Source organism: Podarcis filfolensis (genome assembly GCF_964270895.1).
Source record: "Podarcis filfolensis genome assembly, chromosome: 14".
Classification (NCBI taxonomy): domain Eukaryota; kingdom Metazoa; phylum Chordata; class Lepidosauria; order Squamata; family Lacertidae; genus Podarcis; species Podarcis filfolensis.
This window is the reverse complement of record NC_139616.1, coordinates 46,023,603-46,045,386: the sequence shown is the minus strand read 5'-3', so window position 1 is coordinate 46,045,386 and position 21,784 is coordinate 46,023,603. Positions and strand designations below refer to the sequence as shown.

The 21,784-nt window shown below is 45.4% G+C and overlaps 1 protein-coding gene across 1 annotated transcript; it reads right to left on the bottom strand.

The window, feature by feature from the left end:
• Positions 1-18: 18 nt before the first annotated feature.
• TOP3A (DNA topoisomerase III alpha) lies at positions 19-21,491 on the bottom strand. Its single transcript, XM_083585608.1, has 19 exons — positions 20,075-21,491; positions 19,482-19,541; positions 18,441-18,514; positions 18,177-18,252; positions 16,547-16,655; positions 15,429-15,572; positions 14,331-14,501; positions 13,800-13,900; positions 13,638-13,712; positions 12,860-12,942; positions 11,699-11,906; positions 10,678-10,863; positions 9,753-9,882; positions 9,001-9,114; positions 8,743-8,908; positions 6,725-6,868; positions 5,088-5,210; positions 2,234-2,922; positions 19-1,159 (listed from the first exon to the last, which is right to left on the bottom strand). The coding sequence occupies exons 1-19, from the start codon at positions 20,261-20,263 to the stop codon at positions 981-983; spliced, it is 3,021 nt and encodes a 1,006-aa protein (XP_083441734.1). The 5' UTR covers positions 20,264-21,491; the 3' UTR covers positions 19-980.
• Between the last annotated feature and the right edge of the window lie 293 nt (positions 21,492-21,784).

Genomic DNA, 21,784 nt, shown 5'->3' with positions numbered 1-21,784 from the left:
ATAAATTACCCAAACCAGTTTGTAATCAGGCAGTAGCTTGCTTTTAATCAGAACGTTTACCAGACAACAAAGCGAGTTGGAGAGATGTTGTCTGCATCCCATATCCTCCTTCCTCTTATATAAGGTGCTGAGGCTTGCTGTCCTCGTTTGGAAGAAGTAAAGGACTTCCTGGAATGCAAGTGGCGTACCTAGTGGTGTTCAGTAAACAGTGGTTCTCCACCACTGTTAGTCCACTGACCTTTAACATTTTCTAGGGAAGAAAAGCAGGATCTACAGCTCTTTCAGTCACAAAACCTTTGTACTGGTGGCTATTGCTTTGGAAAAGCAACACACACAGTTCAAGACCCAGGAAAAAGTAAGATGAGGGTTCGTAAATCACAGCCGCAGCCTGAACCCCCAAAAACAGTAGAGCGACGCTCTGTAGTATTGTTGGACGTCTCTTCTTGAGGGTGCATTTGCATACCTCTTCAGGCCAGTGTGTGTCACTGGAAAGAAACAGGCACTTCAGGCGAATTATCTTTGCCTTCGCAAGAATTCTGCTCAGAGATCCGTAAAGAAGAGTTTGCTCCTTCCGAAGAATATATGGATTATAGAATAACTGACAGGAAAGAAAAGTCTCTTGCGCTTTCTACTGTTCAGGTGGCGGGGGGGACTTATTGAAAGATAAAAAGGGAGATCTGTAGGCTGCTGCATAAAGAGGGGTTAGTGGGAAGACTTCCTACCGCCTCAAAATTGTCTGACTCTTGAATGCATTACAGCTAAGAGAGCAAAGGCCTGTGCTGTGCCTGGCTCATAGAAAGCAGACCTGACCTTCCACCAGCACTGGAAGAATGTGAAGGCCTGGCCACAAAAGGAACCATGCTTGCAAGCAAGCTTCCAATATTCCAGGCAACACTTCCTCGTTGCATTGTAAGAGTTGCCTCTCGTCCTTCATCCTTCTGAAGGGATGTCCTGGGTCAAATTCTGGGGGCTGGGCTGCTTCAGTGATTCTGTGGACATGTCTTCCTGGTATGGCCAGGTTGGTGGCAAATACCGCAAGTCCGTGGCCTCTTGGTAGTGGGCGCCCTTGCGGAAGAATCGCTGTCTGATCTTTTAGTCTTAGTTCCTGAGCCTCTCGTGTTCCCTTTGTTCGTGAAGTGGTTTGAAGGAAAGGTGGTGTCTGGGGATAAAGAGAAGGAAAACATTTAAGATTTCTTCAAATGACGGAAGTGTGCCATAGAAGAGGGGTTGCCACTTCTTCATTTTTTAGGTCTGTGGACACTTTGGAAATTTTGAGTGTGTATCTCTCCGCTCCCCCACTTTGAGACAGAGAAAGGACACACACACACACACACACTTTCCTTTTCCAAGGGATCTGGGTCAATGCTGGATCCTGTAGAATTAAATCTGAGCCTTTGAAAGCAAATATTGCTGAAACTGGAAGTGGGAGAAAGCTGAAAAAGGAAGTTGGAAGAGTGACGCTATTTTACATATTTTAAAAAGAGAAAAAAGTAACAATGCACAACCACAACATGACCAAGGGGGTGGGCGTTCATGGACGCCACAGGAAGACTTCAAGGGTGTCACTGCCCCCCAAAGGGGGCCATGTTGTTAGAATATAAGCAGCTAACCTATACAAGGCAGACCAAAGTATATTGTTGATGGTGGCATCTAGTCCCCCTTTCTCAGCTCTGAGGGATGGCCTGCTGCACTGTGAGACCTGAATAATTTTTCCATCCTGTTTACTCTAGTTCAGCTACATCTACAATAACCAGGAAAAAAAAACTCTTTAGGGATTTGCCCTTTCCCCACCCTTGCTAGCCCAGGGCTGGTTAAACAGAGAGAGTGAGCAGCTTGAATACAGGACCTTTTCTCTGCTGAATTCCCCTCTGCTGCCAGCTGTGTGCTAAAATCTCAGAGCAGGCAAATACAGTATTTTAAAAAGTGGAATCTTTGAGGATCTAGCGGATCAGCTGGAACCTACTTGGGAAGGTAACTTTGCAAGCGAAGCCACATAGGATATTGGCAATTCCCTGCCATTTCAATCCAAAAAGGCACAGAGCTTCAAGTTACCTGCATTTGTATCCCACCATTCCTGTAAAGAGCTCCGACGGGGTGATGCAGATGTGATTATTTATCCCCTTCCCCTGCCAGATTTTCTCCTCCCAGAAAGCCTCCACACACTGGGCTGATTTTAACCCGACTCTCCAGAGTCGTCCCCCGTCCCCCAAACCATCTAGACCCCCTTCCTTACCTGGTGCCGTATTTTCATCCGCCCACTGGAAAAAGCCACACTGCTGTTCCCTTGGCTTGGAGCAGGTGTGGAACTGACGTCCTTTGTTGGGGCCTTCTTTCTGAACCGTCCTGGTGACAGCAGGCTGGCCACACCTGCACACAGCTCCTCCTCCTCCTCCAGGGTCAGAGCCGTCACTCCAAGAGCGCCCTGAGCCCATTTCCCCTCTACCAAAGGGGCCTGGAGGGGGTGCAAAGCCCCTGGGCATCCCAGTGTCCCTGCTGTCCGGTTGCTGATCAGCCCACAGGAAGAAGTTGCAGCTGCCAGCGCTGCATTTATAGAACTGCCTGCCTTGGTTGGGTCCTTCTTTCCGGACGGTGAGCAGCACAGCCTCCTCTCCACAGTTGCATACCACTGCGTTGTTCCCACCAGAATTGGCAAGTGCAGGGGGAGGATTTCGGGCGGCCCGTGCAGGAGGGCCTTGGGAAGCATTCGGGAGTGCCCTGTGGCTGTTCCGGTTGCTGTCGGAGGAACAGTTGGCTTGTGAGAGGTTGCTTGCTTGGCTGGTCATCTGCAAAGGTCTTGGTGGCCCTTGAAGGTATTTCAGATCCAGGATCTCCCTCAGGGTTTCATCACAGCCTCCGATGCAGCCAACAAACTCCAGGGGCATTACGGGCGGAAGGCTGCCCCTCTTGAACTTCATCTTCAACCTAAACAACAGAGGTGTTACAAGTTAGCACTGGGCTTCGTCCTGGCCAGCGTAGACAGCAACAGCTAGTCCAGGGGTGGGGAAGCTGTGGCCCTCTGAACATTGCTGGACTACAACTCCCATCATCCCCAACTCTTATTCGTTTGTGCTGGCTAGGGCAGCTGGGAGCAGGAGTACAGCCACAGGTTCCCCACCAGTGAACTAGACCATACAGTGGTCCCTTGGTTCTCGAACTTAGTCCGTTCTGGGAATCCGACTCCTGAAACCGTTCAAAAACCAACACGCGGCTTCCGAAAAACGTTCGCAAACCGGAACACTTACTTCCGGGTTTGTGGTCTTCGGGAGCCGGTTTGTTCGGCAACTAAGCTGTTCGAGAACCAAGATACCACTGTATTGTGTTATTTACTAGATCACAGTTCAACCAGTTGCCTCTAAGTTTTTATTCATTACAGCTGTCTTTAAGCAACCGAAGGCATGCCAAGCAATAGATGGAGCAGTTATCCTCTGATGTTCCAGAGGCCAGGACTAAAACCAAGGTTTGGAAATTTCAGAGAAGCAGATTTTGGCTGAACACTATGGAGAAGCTTCCTAATTGTGAGAACTGTTCAACAGTGGAACAGACCTGTGGGAAGCAACGGGATCTTTGACAGAGGTATTTGCATACTGCATTGTAGATCCTGCACTGAGCAGGAGATTAGACATTCTAAGGATGCCTTGCCAGTCAGCTCCCAAGGTCCTGCAAAGAGGGCACTCTGCTTATTATCTTCAAAAATGTGCAAGTAAAGGTCTTGCTCGGGAAGGAAACCTAACCCACATAGCGCTGGCCTGTTGGATTGTATCCAATGTTAGTTTGCTCAAAACAGACCTCAGCTGGTTAGCTCATGGTGCTGATAACACCCAAGGTTGCAGGTTCAATCCCCGTACAGGAGACCTGCATATTCCTGCATTGCAGGGAACTGTACTAGATGACCCTTCCAACTCTACGATTCTATGGTTCTATTGTGAGCAGAAGTTTGTTGGCTATAATTATTGTTAATTACATTTCTATACCGCTCTTCATCCGATGATCACAGGGCAGCTTACAATCAGGGTGGATTTGATTTGAATCAAATTGATTCCAATCACGATTTAAATCACTAGCCAGTCAGACTTGATTTAAATCACTAGTCAATAAGACTTGATTTAAATCTCTTTTTTTACAGAAAGGTTCAACCTTGCTGGCATCCTCTTAATATCAACAACCAGAAGAAGGTTTCATTTTTTGAATTTTCAGAGTAGTTTTTACAGTACTATCAAAAATGACTGATTTGGTTCTGCTATTAGAAATACATTGACAGATAATTATGAAATTACTGTGAGGTTTAGTAGGTTAACTGCTTATATTTGGACAACTTTTCTGCTGTACTTTATTGGAAGGAGAAAAATAATCATTTCCTTGGTAACAATTTAAACAATTTATTTAACTAAAACAATAACATTATAGCATATGTATCCATGTTTGTTAACTGATGTGTTTAACGGGTGGTGTTTTTTTTAAAAAAAAACCAGACTGAGTTTTAGCACACATGAAAAACTTAAAACAAATCCTTATTTCCTGATGAATAGCCTTTGGACTAGAATGTATCTTAAATAGAAAACTATCTTTAGAAAGATTTTTCCTCCAAAAGCGTTTTATTTTAAAAATCCGATTTAAATTTAAAAAATAAAAATATTTAATTTTTGTCCACCCTGTTTACAATATTCAACTACAAAAATACATACCGTGATAACAAACAAAAACAATACCCCAACTGTCCCCAGCTACAACCCAGTGTCTTGATTTTGCAGATTTGGCTGAGAATTTGGAAAACGTGGAACACTTGAACAACGTGTTTTACAATGGAGGGGAATATTGCAATTCACCCCCCACACCTTCCTCTTCAATAGCTGCTGCTGCAGAACATGGGTCATACGCCATAGCAGGGCAACCTCCTGCTACAATTCCCTCTAATGTGTCTGAGGAGTGGATCTATTACTTGACCGAAATGCAAACACACTTCTCCTGCCTCTCAGGAGAAAATTCCACCTGAATCTTCAACCACTTCAAAAACCTGCCGCTAGGTATGCACCCCAAACTGTGATGTGAACGGAACCAAAGTGCCTCCCCGTCTTTAGGAAAACACTCACATGTGCACCGGATGTGGTCTGCACACTTCACAGATGGAGTCGTCCTTGCTGACTTCCAGCAGAGAATCGGGGAACCACACAGCAGATTTACAGGTGGGATAGCCCAAGCAGCTGAGGAAAAACCTGGGGATTTTTTCAAAGAAGAAAAAGCATTAAAAGGAAACAGCAGAATAGGGGAGGAACTCTGGGAGGGGCTGTAGTTCAGTGGCAGAGAATATGCTCTGCATGCAGAAGGTCCCATGTTCAAATCCCGAGAAGTCTATGTAGGGTAGAAATGTCAGGATGACAGCCCACAGAAATTTCTTGATTCCCCATAGATATTATCTGTGTGGCCAATTGTAATGTATGGACTCTTCAGAGGCAGGGCAGGTAGTGGGGAAAGAACCTAAGTGTCTTCCCCTGATGAACGCATCCCTGTCTGGTCACCTAAAGGTAATTCTTGCTTGTCCCAGGTGACCAGGCAAGTGGTTATTTGCAGACTTTGACTTTGTGGGTTGGCATCACACTGTGCCTGTAATTAGGAGCATAGGAAGGTGCCTTGTGAGGAGTCAGACCATTGCTTTGGTATGGTCTACACAAGTCATATTCAATATTTTCAGACTTTTCAGACCCATTTGGGGACCTGATTCTCATTCAAAACCCAGCCAGGGAGTTCACTCCTGCTTTTCAGCCCAGGATTCAGCTGCTTCTCTACCCATCCCACACCTGATGTCAGGTCAAAAATTTTTTTTTTCTTCCAGTAGCACCTTAAAGACCAACTAAGTTAGTTCTTGGTATGAGCTTTCGTGTGCATGCACACTTCTTCAGATACACGTGTGCATGCACACGAAAGCTCATACCAAGAACTAACTTAGTTGGTCTTTAAGGTGCTACTGGAAGAAAAAAAAAATTTTTGTTTTGACTATGGCAGACCAACACGGCTACCTATCTGTAACTGATGTCAGGTGCGAGACAGGTGAGTGTGGCTTAACAAAAACAGTGTGGCAGGCCAAAGGGGGAGGCCTGGGGAGCCAAAGTTTCCCCAGCCTCGAACTCTGCAAATATTAATCAGCAGAGAAGGAATACTGTCCATTGGGCAGAATTTCAAGGGAACGCTCTCTAAGCACGTCTGGGAACTGCTACCTATCTGGTCGCCCATGGTAACAATCACCTCCAGATGACCAACAAAGGCAATGGGCTCACCCCCCCATTAAGTCCCATAGTGACTTGCAGGTATGTATTTACAGACTGACTAGTAAAGCATTTTTTGTGAACAAATACATTTGCAGACTCATTTGTAAGATGGGTGTTGTTTTAAACTGTCAGGTTGTTTACTCTCATATTGGCCCAGGGATGGGTTATTATTAGGCACACTGAGGTGACTGCCTCAGATCTTGCTGGGATCCAGACGTGGTAGATCCCACCGCCATGCCTGCCTGCCTGCCGCCCAACCCTCCAGCTGCTGCCACTGCTTCTGGTGAGCTCTCACTGTCGCCACCACCTCTCCTCACTTCCTGGTTATGGGGGGTGGGGCTGCTTCCCTCCTCTGCCACCAGAGCAGCAGAAGAGGCAACAGCAGGACCATAGCTTTGGCAGGAGGGGGCAACTTCTTGTTTCTCTTCAGGTGGCAAAACAGGATGGGCTGCCCCTGTACTGACCCTCCATTCTTCTTGGTCTTCAAGACCATGTCGCTGTTGCACTGTGGACATTTCCTAACAGGATCTGGCATTGCTGGGTAGATTTCTTCTTCTTGTGCAACGTGGGTCACTTCCCCAAAATACTGAGACAGAGCCTCATCCAGCCTGCAAAGACAAACAGACAAAGCTGCACTTGTTTTCCCCGGCTGCCAGCTGTTTCAGCTCAAAGGATTAGTGGGTTTATAAGTATTTGCACAGAAAACAAAACACAAGCTAATCAGTGTTCGTTCCTTAGCAGGAAAGATTGTGGAAGGCCATGCCAGAGACCCAGTTTCTGAAGAGAGGGGGAAGACTCCTTAAAAAGGCAAAGGGAGAAAAATTCTAGCCCGCCAGAGGCTGTTGGACTCCAGCTCCCATCATCCCATGCTGGCTGAGGATGATGGGAGCTAGAGACCTGCAACATTCAGAAGGTACCCCCTCCCACCCACCCCTCTGCTACAGGAAGTGGCTCTTGCCAGGGAATAAAAGCAGAAGACAAAAGAAAATGATGGGTAAAAGGAGAAATGGGAGGGAATGAAAGAACAAAAGCAAGAGTCTATTTTTTCAGCTGTATTAACTGCTCACCTAACTTGGGAGGTATGAGTAAATACAGAAGAGCGTAATGCAGAATTATCTTTCCTAAGAGAGGCTAAAAGCAGTTTGAGAGGGGACAATAGCTGCATCACATTATTACAGAAAGGACGCACACCTGAAAACAGGCAGAGTGAGGCACTCCCAGCAGACTGCCAATGTTGTGAACGGACTGGGAGTGACCACCTCACTCATAAAATAATTACACTTCTTCCGGTATTTATTTACGCAATTCATCTTGTGCAAATAAATACCTATAGTAGTACAGCAGTGCTGACCACACCCAGTCTATATTCCATTATCCGCTTCAGGAGTGGATGACCAGCAGCGCTTGGCCTGATTTCATGTAGATGGCAAGAGTGGGGGGTATTAGGGGAGAGGGGGGTGGCAGTGGCAGAAAGACAGAAAAGGGTTGCCCTGCTCACTTTTTTGTCTCTGGCGCTGCCCACTGATAGCATGTAGCACCCAACACATGGGTAGGCAAACTAAGGCCCGGGGGCCAGGTGCTGCCCAGTCGACTTCTAAATCCGGCCAGTGGACAGTCCTGGAATCAGCGTGTTTTTACATGAGTTGAATGTGTCCTTTTATTTAAAATGCATCTCTGGGTTATTTGTGGGGCATAGGAATTTGTTCCTTTTCCCCCCTCCAAAATATAGTCTACCTGCTCCCCCCCCCAAGGTCTGAGGGACAGTGGACCGGCCCCCTGCTGAAAAAGTTTGCTGACCCCTGCGCTACAGCAACTGCCAGAGATCCTGGGTTCAATTCACAACACCTTTCCGGCCCCACCTAAGTTCATTCAAGTTCATCCAAATAATATCGGGATTTGAAGGCTGAAAAAATAATGGTTTCTAGAAGACAGAATGCTTGGATTTTAAGGAATGAATAACAGGGGGAAAAAAGGTTCCCCAGCCCTGACAAAGGCACCTTTCATTTACAAAATGTACCGTATTTTTCGCTCTATAAGACGCACCAGACCACAAGACGCACCTAGTTTTTGGAGGAGGAAAACAAGGGGGAAAAAATATTCTGAATCTCAGAAGCCAGAACAGCAAGAGGGATTGATGTGCAGTGAAAGCAGCAATCCTTCTTGCTGTTCTGGCTTCTGGGATAGCTGCGCAGCCTCCATTCGCTCCATAAGACACACACACATTTCCCCTTACTTTTTAGGAGGGAAAAAGTGAGTTTTATAGAGCAAAAAATACGGTATATTCCCTACTGTGTACACGAAGAGCCAAAACTAATTTACTGATGACTCCATGGGAAGAAGAGCTATTTGTGCAACTCATGTCTATTGGAACAACAGTAATAAGAGCCACCACGATGTTGCAAAGCAATGAGATACGGAGGAGCTCAGCTGCCACTCCTGGCTTGGGCGCTGCCGAGTCCTAGAGAGGCAGGAAATGACTCACTTCTTTGCCTTCGCGACAGCTTCGATGAAGACTCGCTTGTACTTCTGGATCTGCTCCCTCAGAACAACAGATTTCTCCTTCCTCCCCTCGCAGATCAGCTTCAGGTCAGCTTCCAGTTCGGCTCGGAGGTCAGGCTTAGACATCTCGTAGCCCATGGCATCGTAGCCTGGAGGGTGGGGTGGGGTGAAGACCTTGTGGTGAGGGAAAGGATGTGAGGAAGAGCGATCCTAAAAGCTCACTTAGAAGGCCCATCCTTACCTTCTACCAGGCCCATCCCCAGCTCCCCAGGAAGGAACCTCTGCTCTGGGGTGAGCCCCACGTACATGCGGGACTTGATGGTCTCAATGTGCTCCGCGTGGGTGGCATCTGTCCCTGAAAGTAATCGCTTCGGTTTAGCACTCATCAGCATTGAGGGGCCTCCTGCCATTATTTCTCGCACAATACTGAGAACTGTATTCACTACTCAAACACTGGCTTAAAAGACTTGCAAATGCATGAAATAAGCAGGGATACTGCATTTTGCCACTTGCACAAATCAACCTCTGTACCTACTGTTCTCCAGTATCCCCAGAATCCACAGCTCCTTCCCCATTCACCTCGAAGAAGAAGAGTTTGGATTTGATATCCTGCTATTTATCACTACCCTAAGGTGTCTCAAAACAGCTAACATTCTCCTTTCCCTTCCTCCTCCACAACAAAACACTGTGAGGTGAGTGGGGCTGAGAGACTTCAGAGAAGTGTGACTAGCCCAAGGTCACCCAGCAGCTGCATGTGGAGGAGCGGGGAAGCGAACCCGGTTCCCCAGATTACGAGTCCACCACTCTTAACCACTACACCACCACACTGGCTCTCCTCCACTGTCCCCTTTTATCACTAAAATGCCCATCCCACAATATGTGTAAGTTCTCCGCACACTGCCAAAAGTTTAGGTAGCTTTTAGGCAGTGTGGTGCACAGAGCATCTTGAGACATGTGATTACACTTCCCTTGAACTGCCTGTAGGGAACTAACCAATGCCGTGCTTCTCCATGAGGGAAATGAGGTCAGCTTCTGTAAGCAGCTGGGGCGGGCTGGTCTCCCCATCCGCCATCTCCACGGTGGTGGGCTGAAAGCGAGACCCCCTCTCATAAACTGGGATAACCTGTGGGGGCAAGGGGAGAGAGAGACAGGCAGGCAGACAGAGAAAGAAACGACACAGTGAGAGAAGTCTACATTTGGAGTTGCTTAGCTTAGAAAAAAAGGGAATAAGGGGTAGGGCTGGGCAATAATTGGTTTTCAACTTCGCCTATATATCACGATATACTGAAGTCATTGTGGATTAGTGCTTTATTGAGTGAGATCTTCCTTTGCAGCATGGCTTGAGCTCACATGGTGCTGCAACAGAAAAACGAGCCAGCTGACCTCATGCTGATCTCAGGTGCTTGACAGGTGAGTGGGGAGCTCAGGATCTGGCCTGCTGGGTTGAAAAGGTTCCTTGCCCTCGTAATAATGGAATACTGAATGGCTTAGTTTATATAAAATATGCAAGGATTTATGTTGTGAAAAGTGAACCATGGAAAGAGAGGAAGAGAAGTCATTGATATTTTAAGGTTGACTAAGTGAATTTTCTAAAATGTAAAACAGAAATATAATAAAAACTATATATTATATAAAACGAAAGAAAAGGTTCCCTACTCCGTGGGCTGGGCAGACGTTTGGCAGGATGATTTTTTTGTTTTTAAAAATCATGTTCTTATGAAAAGGGAGTAGAGTGTATGCATAGCCAACATATAGCTACCACTGGTCCTAAAAGCTCTGTTGGCACACCATACTGTTTCCGTAAGTCTTTTTTTTTGTGCCTTTGAGATTTACAAATGGAGGGGCAGATTTGGCCCAGGGGATCTCTGTTGCTGACCCTGCTATTGAGTCCAACCATACTGAACAAGTCCCACCTCACCTTATCGCTCCACTTCTCGTAAGGATAGACATCTAGGTAATTTCTGGCCAGGATCATCAGCCCATGAGCCACAAAGCGCTCGTTAGCAATGTCAATCTCCACGGTTGTTTCCTGTCCCTTTGCATCTTGTGAACAGCAGGCCAGGAAGTGGCGCACAATGAATTCATAGAGCCGCTGATCATTCCCCTATTAACAGAGTGCAAAGGAAAATGCATAATATGTGAATGGCATTTGAGAGGACAACTCAGCTTCTGGTTCAGTTTCAGGAGACAGCTTTGGGCAGGGTAGAAAACAGGTATATAATAAACGAAGATTTCTCTTTCTGCAGAAACAACAAGCGGCAAAGGATTCTAGAGTGTTTCACAAACTTCCGATAGCCAAGGAACTTTAATCTGAATGGGAAACTTGCATGCCCTTGCACCTGAAATGGCCTGCTATTTAAAGCATGTTAAGGTTGAGATTACTGCAATGTGCTCTGTCTGGGGCTGCCCTTGGCTTTGGAAGCCCCAGCTGGTCTGCAGGAATATCTTTGGTCATTCCCCAAGTTGGCGAGGCTCATTTGAAAAGAAAAAAAAAGCCTTTAGTGTTATCGGTCCAGTCCTGTGGAACTCTCTGCCAATACAAATTCTGCAGGCACCATCTGTTCTTAAATGCCTGCTGAAAATGATTCCATACTGCCAGATCTATGCAGGCAATGAAGAATACATCCTTTCACAATGATTAATTGATGCCTATTTTCAACTTTTTTTTACAGTTTCTATTGTATTTTTTAATGGTTTTGTTTCTATAAATCGCTTCGATTTAATTTTTACAACACACCACCATACAAATTCTTAAATAAATTAAAACGAGGCTCCACCATCACGTTTCTCAATGAGGATAAACTGTCACGGCTCCTCTGACAAGTGGCAGTTAGAAAAACAAGCCAGCCACAAGCCAGCCAGTCAGATTCTTAAGAGTAAACAAAGCAGCATATGGTGTAATAAGCATGAAAAAAGCAACCCCAACCACATGGGCTCACCTGCAAATTTCCCGCGTATTTTGTAGGATGAATAGGGGGGTGAGCCTGATCTGATTTAGTTCCACTACGTGGGGTCGGCCCACCCTGGTCCAGAATCCTTTGTGCAAAGGCTCCCCAGTGAGGGTCTTGCGTTTGAAGTTGCACCAAGTTGGGGAGGTTTAGGTCTTTAGGGAAAATGTTGGTCTCTGTTCGAGGATAACTTATGTACCTTAAAAATAGGAAATAAAGGGCCATCTAAAAATGACAATTTATAACTATTTTATACATTACTTTTAAACAAATCTACACCTAAATGAAAGTTAGAATGATGTTGGACTGGAAAGTAAATGGTTACTATTAGCAATGGTTAAGACAAGGAGAATAAGGAAGATTAGTTTAAATCTAAATTAAAATAAGGGAAGATTTGCTGAGTAATCGATAAGAATTTGGAATACAGAAAAGGGAGGCATGAGGAAGTCGGGGAAGAAAGGTACAAGAAATTAGGATATGAAATGGTACATGTTTTTTTTGTTTTGTTTTTGTCTTTGTATGTTTATGTATGTTATGTCTATATGGAAAAAATTCTCGAATAAAAATATTTAAAAAAAAAATAATAAACAAATCTACACCTAATTTTGTTAAAAGGCCGAATGTTTTTTAGTAGCAGATATTAGCACTCAACAAGCTACAGACTGCTTTGGCCCTGTATACCTGGAGAAGAGTTTCCGGCCCCATCCTCCAGCCCGGACACTGAGATCCAGCTCCAAGGGCCTTCTAGTGGTTCCCTCACTGCGAGAAGTGAGGTTACAGGGAACCAGGTAGAGAGCCTTTTTTATAGTCATTTGCGCCCTGTGGAACGCCCTCCCAGCAGATGCCAAACAGGTAAACAGCTACGTGATTTTAAAAAGACATCTAAAGGCTGTTCAGGGAAGTTTTTAGTGTGTGATGTCATATTGCGCTTTTATTTTTAGTTGGGAGCCTCCCAGAGTAGCCAGAACAACCCAGTCAGATCGGTGGCATAATAATAATAATAATAATAATAATAATAATAATAATAATAATAAACCATTAGGACATCCATGTGATCTTGATCCATCACTCATCTTCCATTGTGTCTGCTTCTGGAAATACTAACCTGAATGTTTTATACAACAAACAGGCACAAACTACTGCAATTTTTACCCCTGAGTGTAGAGCTTCTCAGCGATTTTCATGGTTTCTTTGGCATTTATTTTCAGCTTACGGGAAGCCAACTTCTCAAGTTCCTGTATCAGAGGCAGATGGGGAAAATATATGCTCAATGACTGCATCGCCAGAAGGTCAATGTGCAATTTGACATTAAAATAAGCTGGTCTATTAGCTTCAGAAAGACCATAACACGTCTAAAATATTAGTGAAGGCTTCCCCAACCAGGTGCCCTCCAGATGTTGTTGGACTGCAGCTGTCATCAGCCCCAGTCAGCTTGACCAACAGCCAGGAATGATGAGAGTTGTAGCCCAGCAACATCTGGAGGACACCAGGTTGGGGAAGACTGTTCTGGTAAACACGCCAAACTCTGAAAATTGTAGCACTGGTGTCTCAGCTCCAAGAAACAGTAGGCCTGATAGTCACATATTTCAATTAGTAAAAGACAGAAGCAGCATCTTCCAAAAGCTTTGCAAGTGGCGTAGGGCAATGTCAGAGCTTTTCAGACTTATCAATACCTCCCTGTTTCTCCTGTATGTTATACTTGATAAATATTCCACGAGTTCTAAAGATGAGGAATTCAAGGGTTTAGCCTAAGGAACCCAAATCTTTCATACATTCAAAAAGAGAATATTTGTAGTGAGCCTCTTTCTATGAGGCTTTCCAAAAGGACATTGATTCAGAATATGAAGTCAAGTAAGAGATCTTGATTAGTTCCTCTCGAGAGGTGTTTCCGTTACGTCCTAATGCCAGGACCCTCTTTTCATCAACATACCACGGTGTCTAGTGGTAGGGGTCTCCATTTACTCCTTGGTCTGCTTCCAATCTCCACAACTGTGGCAACTGGATCCTAAGAGAAAAACAAGCAGCAAGAGTGAGCTGTCTCCGGGGCCTTGGAATGCTAAGAGAATGCAGACTGGACTATGTAGTTTCTTACCTCCATGCACATTTGGTAGAGAACAAGGCACGCTGTGTGGTTGAAGAGACGGTTCCTCTTCCAGCTGAAGTCCACAATGCCTTCCTCATGGTCATGGGTCACTGTAGAGAGAAGGCAGATCACTTTTGAGACCCAGCGTCACAAAGGTCATACAACACAGAAGCTATGCACTCAAAGCAGGAGTGAGAAGCTTGTGGCTCTTCATCATCTGGGCCATTGGACATGCTAGCTGAAGTTGGAGGGCCACAGGTTCCTCATCGTTGATATTTACATACAGAATTGTGCTGAGGAAGGGTGATTCCACTCAACGTCAACAGAGCACAAGGTCCAAAATTATGAGAAAGACAATACATTTATTTGTGGATAAAAGCAAGCTCCTATAGTGGCAGACAAATGTTTTGTCAATGCAAACAATTTATATAAACATAAAAAAAGTTTTTGCAATTTACATTATTTAATAGGAAAAGGTAAACTGCAAAACCTTTTTTTTAAAAATGTTTCGCTTACCGCATTTGATATTCTGAAACATACCTTTAATTTTGTAGAATAACTCGGGAACAAAGGCCTGAATGGCTTTAAACCTTTCCACCACAAACCCCAGTGTTGGGAACTGACAACTTCCGTAGCTGATCAGCTGTTCTGCTAAAACGTTGGGGAAGAGTTTCTGGAACCTCAAAGTCTGGAATCTCGTGAAGGCAGCACCTAGGCAGAGAAGAGAAAATAAGCCAAATGGCCGTGCATCTATCTGTACTGAAGAGACAGGTGTTACTGCATAGGGCTATCCATGAGACTATGTTTCTAGTACTTAAGGTTTTTTAAAAAACAACAACTGAAAATATAACAAGCAGTGCGTTACCAGAAAGCTCACAATTTTTGGAAACATACCGCATGCAGAGCAAATACCTGTGCTTTGAAAGACCTTCCCCTATAACAATGCTAAAATATTATTATTATTATTATTATTATTATTATTATTATTATTAATAATACCCCTCCCATCTGGCTGGGTCTCCCCAGCCACTCTGGGCGGCTTCCAACAGAACACTAAAATACAATAACCTATTAAATATTAAAAGCTTCCCTAAACAGGACTGCCTTCAGATGTCTTCTAAAAGTTTGGTAGTTGTTTTTCTCTTTGACATCTGGTGGGAGGGCGTTCCACAGGGCGGGTGCCACTACCGAGAAGGCCCTCTGCCTCGTTCCCTGTAACTTGGATTCTCGTAGCGAGGAAACTGCCAGAAGGCCCTCGGCGCTCGACCTCAGTGTCCGGGCAGAACGATGGAGGTGGAGACGCTCCTTCAGGTATATCATCTTTATACAGTGGTACCTCGGGTTACAGACGCTTCAGGTTAGACTCCGCTAACCCAGAAATAGTACCTCAGGTTAAGAACTTTGCTGCAGGATGAGAACAGAAAGCGCGTTGCGGCAGCGGGAGACCCATTAGGTAAAGTGGTACCTCAGGTTAAGACCATTCAGGTTAAGAACGGACCTCCAGAACGAATTAAGTTCTTAACCCGAGGTAACACTGTACTGACTTATGCCACGATATCCATTGTGACCCAAGTATCTACATAGCACGAGAGTTGTTTATATGCGGATAATCTACCCCTTATGCCTTTCGCTCCATACCTATCCTGAGATCCAACTCTTGTCTGACATCCACAGCATCGCTAATATTCTGATTGGGCTGGGTGAGATTCTCACAGGCAGTTCTGATGGCACCAGGCGTGATCTCGGAGAAGCGAGCTCGGAATACCTGGAGGCTCGGCTTCACTATCCACCACAAAGAGAGATTAATGGCAGATTTAGACTGAGGAAGCAACATGATTAAAATATTTTAAGAAATCTCAATAACATCCCAGTGGTCCACAAAACATAGCTGACATCTTTTATCTCATAGTGCTATTGTTAAAGAAGGTGTTTTTAAGTCGATTTAATAGGCCATGGTAAGAATTAGGAGAGAAAATACTTTTAAGGCATGTTGGGCTCAAGGCCCAATAGATGAAGAATCCTTAAACTGTGGCTTGTGGACCACCACTGGTCCAGATGTGCTTTTGGGTAATCCATAAGACCATCTCAAAAAAAGGAAATACCGCTGAAGGTAATTTCCAAAGACAAACTAAATAAGAGTTTGTATCGATTCCTTTGTTCCACAAATAGGATTGATTCATGCCAAATTCTGAATTAAAACTCAGCTCCTTCTACACTCCGAAGCAGGGGCATTTGCACAGAGTAAAGGGGAAGCATTACCAGATGGTAAGCAGATGTTGCTTCCTATTCACATGCTTTGCAGCACAGATATTATGAATCAGGACCAACTCTTAACTGAAGCACATGGTATTGCTGTGTCAGAATGCATAAAGAGCCAACTTCCAGAAGCCTTGTCTATGGCTTCCTGGGTGGCAGATATTGGAAAATGTGATGTTTCCACAAAATCCACAGCAAACTAGAACAACAGGGGCACAATGGGTACACTATAAATCCCAGTGCTGTGTGTATCACTGTGCAAGAGTGGGAGAATTCGGAAGCAGGCTCAGAGGCCTAGATTATTAGGCACCACATTCTCTGCTTTTGGTCCACTATAATACAAGCATTTCAGGTGGAGGGGAGAGGAAATCACTGCATTGAACAGACTCGGCTGCATCTGGGAAGACTCTGCTTGAAGGAAGAGGGTTGGTCTACATGCATCTCACTGACCTAGGATTCTGTTAAGGAGGGTCACATTCTCACACTACAACCCCACACACCTGCTTTGCAAACGTTAATGATCTCGAAGCCAATGTTCTCTCCTTCGCGATCGCAATCTGTCCAGATCACCAGAGCCTGGCACTGCTGAACTTCTCGCTCAAGTGTTCGCTGGAATAAGTAGTGGGACAAGATGAGAGAACATGGAAACAAGCCACCCACAATGCTGCTGGTTTTAATTACTGCCTACCATGCAATCAGCAGGTGGCAAGCACACAGAACACATTTCTACAGTTAATAGGAAACACACACCATGCTCTCAGGCTTAGGCCAAAAACAATGGGACTTACTTCCAAGTACACATGTGTAGGACTTTGCTACAACAATGAAAATCTATGCACGCCTACCTAATCTCACTGATTTCAGTGGGGATTGGTCCAAAGCAAGCATGCACAGAATCAGGCATTTTAGGGGGCATTTGAGAACAGAAGACACCAGTTTTCCCATTGCCTTCTCTGGCTTTACTATTATTATTTTTTACTGCTATATTGTAGATTTCATTTTAACCATGTGGCTATTTATGTTTCAGTTGTTATTGTTTTGTGTCAGCCGCCAATCTGGTGCCCTACAGATGTTTTGGACTACAACTCCCATCATGCCCAGAAGGGGCTTCTGCTAAGATGTAATTCAAAACTGCTGGAGGGCACCAGATTGGAAAAAGCTGTTCTACATAACTGTTAAGTTGTGGAGGTTGCGGACTCTCCTTCCTTGGAGGTTTTTAAGCAGAGGCTGGCTGGCCATCTAACATGGATATTTTAGTTGAGATTACAGCATTGTAGGGTTGGACTCGATGACCCTTGATGTCCCTTCCGATTTTACAAGTCTACGATTCAAAGTTGCCTTGTGAGTACTAATGAGTGGAAAGATGGTGCATATAAATTTAAAATAAAGAGTTCCCATGTGCCTCAGAGTATGCAGTACAGTCGTACCTTGGAAGTCGAATGGAATCCATTCCAGAAGCCCGTTCGACTTCCAAAACATTTGGAAACCAAAGCGCAACTTCTGATTGGCTGCAGGAAGCTCCTGCAGCCAATCAGAAGCTGCGGAACCCCCCTTGGATGTTCGGATTCCAAAGAACGTTCGCAAACCAGAACACTCACTTCCAGGTTTGTGACATTCAGGAGCCAAAACGTTCGAGTACCAAGGCGTTCGGGATCCAAGACACGATTGTACAATGTTTTACCTTCCCCCCCAATCACCTACTAGCCAGTTTTAAAGGAGGAAATTGGAGCCTGCTATATACAAGCCTGGTGAGGGAGTTCAGCTCTGATTACAGACTGACATGGTTTTACATCCCATCGCATGGATTTGCAAGCCCCAACATTTCTGATCCACAGTACAATGCGGAGGCAGCAATTGCGACATTTATGGTCTCTGGCCTTGGGGCAGAATGCCTTGAGTCGTAATTTGTGAACAAGAAAGTAGCCAACAATACTGCAGAGTGCAACTGCAAGTTCAAGCTATCGTAACAGTTTGCAAAAAGGCCCGTTCAAAAAGCGGGCAAACTTGCCCCTGCTGAAGGTACAAGGGATGCAACTGGAAAATATTACTAGGCAAAGATCCTCAGATAGAGATTACAGGATGGTAGAATGGTAGAGCAGTTACAGCAGAAAGCATTGCAGCAACACAAACCTTAATGTCCATATAGTTTTCAGGGCAGAATGTCTCAATTTCGGCATCAAAGAGGACAAGTGGATTGCAGCTGTGCCTGAGTGTCAGCAAAATATACAGTCAAACAACAACAGACAAGAGCAGGCAGCAAGTCTAAAGAAATGCCTTCCACTTTCTAAACACATCTGCTGCGGTAAAGGGAACAACTTCCTACAGCTTCTATTCAAAATCTCAGCATGTAACTGCAGAAATATGAACTATCCTCAGAGATCCACTCATACATACCATTTTCGAAAGGGAATCTTAAAGTCTTGAGCCAGCAAATGTCCAGAAACAGAAGTCATCACCACAGCTACATTCTGCAGAAGCCAGAGGAACAAGCATTATTCCGTCAGAGCCAAAGAAATGCTCAAAACCCTCTGCCCACAGTGGGCTTCTAAGATAAAGTCCTCTCAGGCTCATTGTAAAGAGATCAAGAAATAGGGTTCAGCCACTGCCGTGCACAAATGGATCTGGCTTCCTAAAGAAGAAACAGAGACACTTCCAAAATTCAAACACTTTCAGTTTGTGTGCGTTTGTGTGTGCATGTGTATACACACACACACACACAAATGTGATAAAACAAGCTTCACAATTACAAGGGGGAAGTTATGAAAAATACTTATTCTATATTGGCTCAGTCACTTCCACAGAATGGAAATTGGCAGAATCCCCAAGGACGTGCTCTATGTCAGGCTTCCTCAAACTCGGCCCTCCAGATGTTTTGAGACTACAATTCCCATCATCCCTGACCCCTGGTCCTGCTAGCTAGGGATCGTGGGAGTTGTAAGCCAAAAACATCTGGAGGGCCGAGTTTGAGGAAGCCTGCTCTATGGGGAGCGGGCTTCAGGTACCAGGCCCATTGGCAGACCATCCCTGTGTTACAAAAATGTCTGCAAATGTGACGGGAAGGCTGGCAACGTCAACACCACTGTGCGGGAATCTTTTGCATGAGACACTAGTGCCTGGAGACAGACTGTCATGTTGTGTATCCATAGAAAGTGACCAGAGGAGGAATGACCACTGGGAGGAACACAGAGAGAAGAACCGCTGTGGTGCATCTGCACTGATTCGTGGGGTTGACCTCACTTACCTAAATAAGCCTCAGTGAATTCAAGAGGACAGGACTTACTACTGAGTAGACATGCTTCAGATTGTGCAGCAAATCTGTGTAGTAACTACCACTATCTTTTGATGTGGATTAGAACCTGCCTCTCTTTCTCTCACACACACAGTTTCATCAGATCAGTAGCAAAGCACAATGGTAAAGGATAGCTGGATACATACCTGGCCAAACATATGATACTGGCATTCGTAGATCTTGTTGAACCTGGAAAACCCTTCTCTCTAAAAAGGAAGAATTCCAGGACATAACAAATTAGATCAACGTATAGCTAAAATGTGTAACGTTTACAATGAGGGTAATCCTGTATAAAATTATTCCCATCTGTAATTGTCAGGCACCGCTGAAGTTACAATAAGCATACATTCTGCTGTGTGCGCAATAACTGGGAAAACTGATATTTGGTATCTTTTGAGCATATCTACATGCAGCAAAATACATGCCTGCAATCGACACAGGTTGCATACTATGCTCAGGTTGGATATAGGTTTTTACATATAGGAACAGTGTCACACTGGAACCAGCCCTCAGCTGCCACCACCCTCTTTTTCAGGTATTACAGGGTCTGAATAATCTACATTTTTGACCAGCAGCACTGTACAACCTTTCGGTTTGTGATTCTTTTTGCAGACCAATATTTCATCAGAAGTGCTGTGCTTTAGCGGTATAGAGAGTTTACTCCCCTCCAACCAAACCTCAGGGTGGGGAAGAAAACATTCGAATAAATAAATATTGTATCACTATTGCGCTCTCCTACCCTCCTCATCCTGCTGTTGGAAAGGATGTCTGCAATCCCCCTGGCAGCATCATTTTTCTCTGCCACGCAGAGAACCTTCTGGATGTTTCGGACCATCGTGCCCTCAGCAGCCTGAGAGAAGCAAAGACTCCAGGACCGGAAGAGCAATCCAACTCCACAGCGGGCAAACAGTCTGCTCTGACCAATCATCCTGAGAGCTGGGCCCAATTCCCAGCCTGCCAAGCCATGACGGAACCTTCTTCGCAAGGCTGCTTTGTCTGTTTATAAAGCCACCATGGAAACAATGGGATCAGCACCAAAAGTTGGTTAATACGGGATTATAAACCAGTTTCGGATACAGTGGAAGACAGCTCACTTGCCACACGTGAACCGTGAAAGGCTGCAAAAAGAGCTGGATGTTCTGATGTGCACAGGTTCCCATTTCTTACAAACGTGGACTTGTAAAGGGATGGAGCTCTTTGACAACCCAAGGCTGTTGGACTAGGAACGGGGGAGGCCTGCCAACGTGCTCCGCTGCAGGAACTCCCGTCTCAAGAGGAGACCATTCAAACCAGCACCAGACTGTGTTTCCCTCAGTGTCCAAGGTGGAGGAAATCTGTTTCGCAGCTTGTCCCTCGTCAAAGCACAATTCTGAACTTATCTGGCCACTAGATCCTACCCCAGTGACCCACCAGGATTCAGACATGTAAAACCCAGGGGGCCCCCACTGGCTGCCTTATAACTCCAGAGCCAGCACTGCCCCTCCCACCTCAAGGCCAAGCCCACCCCTCCATCCACTCAACAGCTGCTTGACTTCAAACAACACCCCCCCCCCACACACGATGGTCCTTTCCCTACCTTTCTGCCCCCCTCCTTTCTTTTCTTCCCAAACCCAGCTTTTTCGCTCTTTTTAATATTCCCTCCCCCAGCAGAAATAAATGCCAATCCTACGTTGTTGCTTTTTTAAAAGCCTCCCTCTCTCTTGATACCTTTTCCTCCACTTTTTAATAACCTCCTATCAAAAGCTCGCTCCCACCCCCAATTTTAAACAAAACAAAAACGTCAAACTCCCCCTCCCCCCAAAGCTTTTCCTCAGGGGTCGCTTTTCTCTGCCTGTTTTGCCCCCCCCCTTTCAATTCCTCCTCCCAGCCCTCCCTCGGGTGCTTCGCCCCCTTTTTCTTCCTCAGGGTCTCCCCCACTTTCTCTCTCTCTCTCCTCAGACTTCCCTCACTCTTCCCTCCTTCACAGAAGAGGAGCTTTCCCGCCTGCCAGCCGTATTCCGCGCCGTCGTAAACGCACGACGCGAAAGAGAAGCGGGCAGGGCGGGTTCGTTTCCCTTTCTGTATTGCTTTACAGCTTCTCCGAAACAGAGAGCGGCGGAGGAATACGCAGCAGTAGCAGAAGCGGGAGGCGGTTGCGCGCGCTTGAAAACTACCACTCCCAAAATGCCCCGCGGTGGTGGCTGACGTAAACAACCGAGCTACTTAATTTTTTTGAACCGAACTTTTTTTTTTTAAACGCTGTTTTCAAGCAGTATTACATTCGCCAGTTCTGTGCTGCCTCTACTTTTGCTGTTTTTAAAAAGGGGGGGACGAAAAGCAGTGAGGGGAAAGAGGGAACTGCAACACCCATGATGCACCGCGGTCGCGCGACCTCTTTCATATTTTAAAATTTGTATATATTCGCGCCTTTGCAGCACGAACTAAACCAGCCTGCTCCTCCTATTATTTT